The sequence below is a fragment of the Crocodylus porosus genome, unplaced genomic scaffold, assembly GCF_001723895.1.
Source record: "Crocodylus porosus isolate Cpor-Errol unplaced genomic scaffold, CroPor_comp1, whole genome shotgun sequence".
NCBI lineage: Eukaryota > Metazoa > Chordata > Crocodylia > Crocodylidae > Crocodylus > Crocodylus porosus.
This window is the reverse complement of record NW_017728886.1, coordinates 232,695,796-232,703,375: the sequence shown is the minus strand read 5'-3', so window position 1 is coordinate 232,703,375 and position 7,580 is coordinate 232,695,796. Positions and strand designations below refer to the sequence as shown.

At 40.2% G+C, this 7,580-nt stretch overlaps 1 protein-coding gene and 1 long non-coding RNA gene across 2 annotated transcripts in view; both read right to left on the bottom strand.

Annotated features, from left to right (window-relative positions):
* Positions 1-421: 421 nt before the first annotated feature.
* The window catches only part of ERICH5 (glutamate rich 5), a 23,421-nt gene continuing 16,262 nt past the window's right edge, over positions 422-7,580 (bottom strand). Inside the window, exons 3-4 of the mRNA XM_019551044.1 lie at positions 5,951-6,067; positions 422-2,606 (exon numbers count right to left, since the gene is read on the bottom strand). Coding sequence (XP_019406589.1) covers positions 2,584-2,606; positions 5,951-6,067 — 140 coding nt within the window. The 3' untranslated portion in view covers positions 422-2,583. The remainder of the gene's footprint in view (positions 2,607-5,950; positions 6,068-7,580) is intronic.
* LOC109320800 overlaps positions 6,304-7,580 on the bottom strand; it is a 2,774-nt gene continuing 1,497 nt past the window's right edge. The window contains exon 2 of the long non-coding RNA XR_002103861.1: positions 6,304-7,487. This is a non-coding gene — a long non-coding RNA (uncharacterized LOC109320800). The remainder of the gene's footprint in view (positions 7,488-7,580) is intronic.

Genomic DNA, 7,580 nt, shown 5'->3' with positions numbered 1-7,580 from the left:
AATTACATGAGCTGTATAGATATTTTTACTGGTTTCTTGGAAGTGGATACTGATATGCAGTTAGTATTATAATAATATGCTGTGTACACTACAGGTTATTTTGCTTATTTTATTAAGTTATATTATCTTCTGAAATGTAAGTTATATCATCTTCTGAAATGAATTGTTGCAAATTAGTACCGCTGACCTTGTCCTGGAATGCCTGTTGCTTTGATATACTATTAGTACAGGCTTTGGAATCCTTTAATATATCATTATTAATTTTGTCCCACTACTGGATCTGTACATCAGAAAAGTTAGTAAGGGCAGCTTTTGTATTTCATTTCCGATCAGCATTCTAAAGTATTAATAGGCCCAGGAACCTCCAACTACAGAAGTTATAAGGCAAAGGGGGAAATTCCTCATGTGCATTGTTTGGCTTAAAATATGTTATAAACGTTGCAAAATGTTATCCTAAAATGTCAACCATGACAGCTGTTTCATCTACCGGACTTCAGTTAAACACAGAACCTCTCAAATAGCTGTGACATGAAAAAGAATATAAATTGCAAATAGAATGAGGTGTACAAATCAGAAACTGATAGGTGACCTTAATCAACATTTAAGAAATTCCATCATCTATTTCTTAATGGTTTACTCAGAAGACTGTAAGAAAACAACACACTCATATGGGCAGAGATAACTAAAGTAAAAGGCTAAAAAGACAAAGGATATAAGTCTAAATGTTGAACACAGATCAAAGTTTTGTGCTTGTACAGTAATACACAAACAGCAAGAGCCAAATTCTGTAAGTCATGGGTATATTTTTCTAAGTTGCGGGAATTCCTTCAAAAAAATGGAGCAAATAACCCTAAAACCAGTGCTCAGCCATTGTGGAAAAAACTTTATCTTTCCTTCTGGACTGCAGCCTTCTGATTTCTTATATTGGAATCTTGTAAACAAAAACCTAAGTAGAAAGCAAGGCAGGGTGGTACCTTAGGGCCCTGACAGATGTTAACCTGTTAATCACATCATAAATAATAACAGTGCCACATCTTAAAGCCAATTTATGGTGTGGTGATATACTCAACGCTTCACAAATATGTTCAACATATTGTGTGCCACATTTTTTTTGGCTGGTGCATAACTCCTTAAATTCAATGTGTGGCATGCTGAGGCTGTCCCATGCTGACCCCTGATGCTCAGCTGAGGTTCAGGGTCTAGCATGGAGCAGTCCCAGGATCCAGCCACCCCTGCCTGAGCCCTGGAGACAGACTGGGTGGGGAGAAATCCCCTCAGTGTCAGGCTCAGGGCACCTTGGACCTTCACAAAGTGGGTGTGCCCACTGTGAGTCTAAAGACTGACTCATTCAGAAGGGCATATGCTTTTGTAAAGTGCTACCCTTCCCTGCCTTCTGCCTGATTTCAGACTCAGATAGCTAACTACTTCTCTAATCATAAGAAAAAAAACCCAGATATAATGAGGAGAACCTTCTCCATGGCCATTACTAGTACAAATAACTTATCAAATTCAGTAGGGAAGGCACTTTCAAGCCTGTTTCCAAGGAAATTGTTTGAAATCTTCACTATTAACTTCAACCCAGGGAGAGTTCTTTAATGTGTAGTAAAGAAAGTTAAGATAAATATATATCACTTCTGGAAGTGTAAACACTATCAGAAAAATGGAACTGAAAAAAATCACACGCTGTTGGAACAAGGAATTTACTAATTTATGTACATCACTAGTTATAATTTTATTTTAAAAACTGCACAGTGACTATAAGTGTTAGTTAATCTGCTGTAGTATTTGCTTTAGTAATCAGTAATCACTTTTGTACTCTCTTAGGTGGGTCAAAGCATAAGCGCATAAAATATCAAAAAGATTTAAAAATACTTTTCCTCCTCACTCCATTTCAATAATCATGTATATATACTGCTTATATCATGCATACATGCTGATTTTTCCTTAACAACACTAACAAATGAGAGGCAGCTGTGGACATTTTATCTCAGAAGTGAATGCTGTATGTATTCTGTAAAGTGTCTGCCACATATACCCAAATCCTTGCACATAGGCACTCTGAGGTCTGAATCCCACGTATGTTTGCAGGTTTGGGCAACTTAATACACAAGAATAGAGTGAAGAATCATAAACATGCTTAAGCTTCATATCTCAATCTAGCACCAACATTAAAAAAATAAACATTCTGAGCTATATTATTTGCATCCTGTATACTACTAATTCAGTCATGATGTCTGAACCCCTCACATTTTAAATTTGATTTTTTTTCCAGGTTAAAAAATAACTTAAATGAAAACTAAGCAGTAAATTGTTTTGTTTTCTAAAAAGAAAAAAAAAATCAATTGTTAGCGTGCAGAAGGCACTCTATGGCAGATAGATGAAAGTTCACATCCTTGTGGAAGCCTTGGCAACTTGACTTTGGAGAAAGAATCCTTATGTTTTCCAGTGCCTCTTGTTAATATTTGTGTCAAAGTCCATAAAAGCATTTTTACAATCCTGATATTCTCCAAAAGCCATAACATTAAAGAATGTTGATTTCATCAGTTGAATAGGCCCAAGAAGAAGTCCATAAAGACATGACTCCTATTCCTCATTATTAGTTGCCTCTGAAATATATATGTATAAAAAAAAGTTAATTCATGATCTATGGTATGTTAAGAGTTATTTTAAAAGTGCCCTCAATGAAACAGACCCTTTAATATGGTATGTCCTGAAGAGGTTTTCTATTCCCATGCTAATATCCAGGTCCCTCAAAGACCAGGGACAGATGCTATATTTGTCTACAAAACTACAAAAAGTTGAGCAAACAGTGTCCACTGTGGCACTTAAAAAATGGTGAAGGCACCACAAAAACATTCCTGATGAAACGGGAACTTCGCTTAGTGCTACTTTTTATAGTGTCACATGCAATGTCTGTATGGTGCACTAAAATGTGACTATGGGGATGTCTTTCTATCCTCCAGCATCCCACAGTGCCCTGCTCGCCACTCCTTTTCCCCCTTTCTCTGCCCAAAGGAGGGAGAAAGAAAAGAGTAGGATGGACAGTTGATGAATGCTGTGTGGGTGCTCAGCTGTCACCAAAGCTGGAGAGCAGAAATCCCTCCAGCCTCTCTGCCTCTGATTTCCCGATTCTGGCAAAGGAGCAAATTTTAAAACAAGTTTGCATACCTATGGCCACATCCAGACAAGCATGGACGTCTGCCACATACCGCACATACAGGCTGGTACCTTGCAGTGCAGGGTTGTTGTGTTTTTAAAAATATCCATGCCAGAAAAAAGGAGGGTGGTGCACATGGTGGCAGTGTGCACCACCCAAAACTGGAGCCTGGCCTGTCAGAGCCACACTGGCTCCCAGCCAGGCTTCCCACTATAGCTGCAGCCCCGAGAGGCCCCCATGGAAGGCTGCTCAAGCAAGCATAGTTACTGGCCCCAGTGTCCCCTATCCCATCTGGGGTAACCTAATGCGTGATAGAGCATGAGTGGCACCTGCTTTTCCCAGGGATAATTAGCAATGACACAAGGTGTGTTGCTGCTACTTGTCCCCAGGGAAACAAATGTCTGCACTCGTTTGGATGTGCCCCATGTGCTGAACCCCTACTCCACAGCTTGAAGCATATATGAATGACTAGCTCACAGCACTTATCTGGGCTTCTAAGGCTATTCTCTATTGAACTGAAAGGAGACTGGGGGGAAAAAAATCCTGGACACTATCCAGTAAGTAACTCAATAATGGCAGCACGCTGAAAAAGGGAGGACTTGTCCTTTTCTGCATGATCAGATGTAGATTTCAAAAGCGATTAACATTACCTAGAATGTTGTTTTGGGTGCTAGAATTTCCACTTACAATAAAATCATTACACAAATCTCAGTTCTTGTTTTATTCACTTGGTTCAGTGTAGGTCTCTCTGCCTCAAGAATGGAGGGAGAAACCCTGCCACAATAGTTCAAACAGCAACAAACAGAATGAAATATGCTACTCTGTAAAATCATGGCAGCCCCATTTTTATTTTAATTAATAGACTAAAAATGAAGCTAGCTCAGAAACTGACACAAGCCTTTGTTTCTACTGGACAAAGTAATATAGCCACACTAATGATTAGCCTGAGCAGCCTACTATGCCAACATATTTACCTCAGGTTTTCTACAAGACATTACATTGCACTGTGTTGACAAAACTTTAGGTGCCAAAGAAAGTGCTGTAACTGAGGCATATGTCCACAATTTAAATCCTCAAAGCTCTGCTCAGCTGCTGTCTAACGCTGGATAACCTAGGGTCTTTAAGAGCCTATGTTTCTACCACAAAATTCTGTAAGCAATTAAGAGTCAGCTGTTGGGCTTGGCCAACCCTATTAAAGCCTTGATGCTGCTGAGCAGGTAGGTACCTGACTCGATCAAGATTCACAAACTAGGTATTTAGGGTTGTTGGCTGTAGTCGTGTTGGTCTAAGGACATAGGCAGACAAGGTTCTTTAGGTAGATGTGATATTTTTTATTAGACCAACAAATAGTTGGAAAAAAATGTTCTTTGCAAGCTTTCAGGCCCAAACACCCATCTTCAGGCATAGGAAGAGCCTGCTGGTGTCTTATCGTCTCCTGGGTAGAAGAGAAACCAATATGCAAAATGGAGGTCTGTGAAAATGCAAGCGTGTGGCAGTGAGGATCAAACTAGGTATTTTGCACTTACATTGCCCGCACACCCTGATCTGCTGGATGTTGGGATGATATAGTTGAGGATGGTTCTACTTTGACCCAGGGGTTATACTAGATGACCTCCTGAGGTTGCTTCCAACCCTAATTTTCTATGTTTTTATGTTCTCACAGCACATGTACCACACTTCCCCTGTACAAAGTAATGCCAGAGGAAGTTACAGAGTTCAAAGGTCAGCAGCGCATGCAGTCGGACACAGGAGAAAAGAACCTACATTGCCTATCTCCCAAATGAGTGCTCTACTAGCAGATTTTAGGACAACATGGGGCAGAGTTTCCCTTCCAGTGAAGTTGTTTCATTTTGCATGGACTGGAGGGCAAATGAGCCAAACCCCATAGGCCAGTCTTCAGAGCACTCATCTAGAAAGGGGAATCGTGGTTTCAGTGCTTGCTCCAACATTCACTGGGGAAAGGAGACATGATGGTAACAGGGTCTCTTTCCCTTCCCCTGTCCCATTTCTCCCCCTCCTCCCACGGCCCCCTGTCCTCCCCCCCACATGTTTTGAAAACAATGGGAGTTAGATGTCTCTAAGTGGATTTCAGGGTTCCACTGGCCATCTTGAGGCTTCCCTGTATCCTTAATAATGTGGCACTAAGTGATTGGCTTTTAGAGTTATACCTCCATACAGTGTTCAATGAAGGAAAATAAAAATCTATAATGTACTTTTAAATTCTTCTGGAGTGTGGCTGCCAGCCTCCATCCCATCCCATATATTTTTAAACACTATTCAGCCCATGCTTTCTTCTGCCTACAACATGATTGCATTGGCTGTGGGATCCACAATAGTCTCAGCATAACACTGCTGAGTTCAGTTGCTAATGAAAAAGGTGTGATGAATAAATCAGCCCAGAAAGGATAACCCAGAGCAGTGAGACTGAGTATTAATTCATGAGAACTCATCTGACAAATAGTAATTAGGGGATCAAGATCTTAACAAAGCAGCTAATCTACCAGGACTGTGCATTTAGAGCTTAGCATTTCTGACAAATAGGCAAAGATTTAGCTTTTATAGGAATGTGACCAAAATAACATCTAGATAGAAAGCATAACTTACCCTTTATCACTACCAAAAACTCCCCACGAAACACACCACATAGGGTAAATATGCTTCCAGTTATAGTTAATATGTTAAAAAGGTAGTGGCTGGAAACTGATAATGAAAAGCGTGTTCATCAACACTGGTACAGCTTTTCTGTCTCCTAAAGGATAGAACACATAGTCCTTTACTCCTCTGTCAACATACCCATCTCTGTTGCTGCTGTAACATCCAAAGCTTCTCCTGTTTCTTCTTCTTTTGTTTCATTCCCCTCACTTACTATCTCACTGTGCATCTCAGTTTCCACTTTTTCTCCCGTCTCACCTGGGAATAGTAACCATGGAAATCAAATTAGGATACACTTAAACAGTATTAAGTGCCCTAGCTCTTTTCTGCATTATTGATCTGGTTTTGTCAGGTTTTCTGTATCACTTATAAATGTGGAAAAACACTGAAAACTGAATCAATCAATAGGTAAGAGATTCCAATGCAGCTTCCAGTTCTATAGGTACATGCATGATCTATACCCATAAAATGCTGTACTTGTCCACACTCTGAAATGAAGCCTGATTTTGTAGTTTTAATAATTATAGATGTGTATTTTATGTTTAAACATTTTATTACAAACACCTGTAAATACATTGCTATCAAGGTCACATATCTGAACATAAGGTGACAGAACACATACAAAGAAAACACTGAAGTCTAAATTAGCAAGAAGTCATCTCTTCTATCTGTAAGTTTGAATCAAATAAATGTAAAAACTCTGTAAATAAATGGAAGAGTCTATCCATCATAGAATGCCCAGAAAGAAGTGCATAAGAATTAAGAGTATACTGAGTATTATTGTCAGGACCAAAATGGTAAAGAGTCTGAACAGAAAAAGAATCCTGAATGGAGATACAAGCAAGCATAAATAGTCAAAATAGCTCCCATGTATGTCCTTCAGGCAACTAACCAGTTTTTCCACTGCAACCATGTTCTTCTATATGGTCATGTTATAGGAGACAAAGTTCCATTTCCAGTAACATGTCATTATGCTTATAAATGCTAATTAAATTGAGCAAACCAAGCCAGATGGGCAAGAAAGACTACACATTTTGAAGGTGAAAGAACTTGCAGTCACATAGTGTTTTATGGAAACAGACCTATATTCTAAAAGAGAAATCACCATTTCATGTAAGAAAGTTGTACATAAAAGAGAGAGTACCTATAAGCTTGGAATGTCTGTGAGAGAGATTCCCATCGTTCAAGAGTTAACATATTCTAGGGACTACATGTGCCATTAATAGGTTGGCCATATGTCCTGGATTGGACGGGACAGTCCCGGATTTCAGAGGGTCTCAGCATCCTGGCCATTGGAGAAAAATTGAAGCAGAAGTCCTAGATTGGCAGGAACCCACCCGCACGTACAGCTCCCGAGTCAGGAGCCCAGCATGTACAAGCAGGTCTGCACCAATCCGGGACTTTTGCTTCAATTTTCTCCAGGGAGCCCACCCAATGGGCTGCTCCCTGGTACACACCCCACTGGGCTGTGAATGGAGTTGCTTGTGCAGCAGTGTTACCAGGTCTTAAATATGAAATTATTGTATTGGAAGCTCAAATGATTGTATTTTCTGAAGAACTATCATACACGGAAAAAGTGTGCAAATAAGTATGTGAGTAAGTCTTCTTACTTACTTTATACTGCTCACTGTTGCTCACCAGTGACAGAGAATTGGATCAAAGCTGAAGCATTTCTTTACTCAGGTAGGCTCCGGAGCAGTGAGAGACGCGCGGGTGAAGCCCGCTGCGCCCCCACTCCCCCGAAGCCCCCCAGTCACCCCCTCAGCAGCCG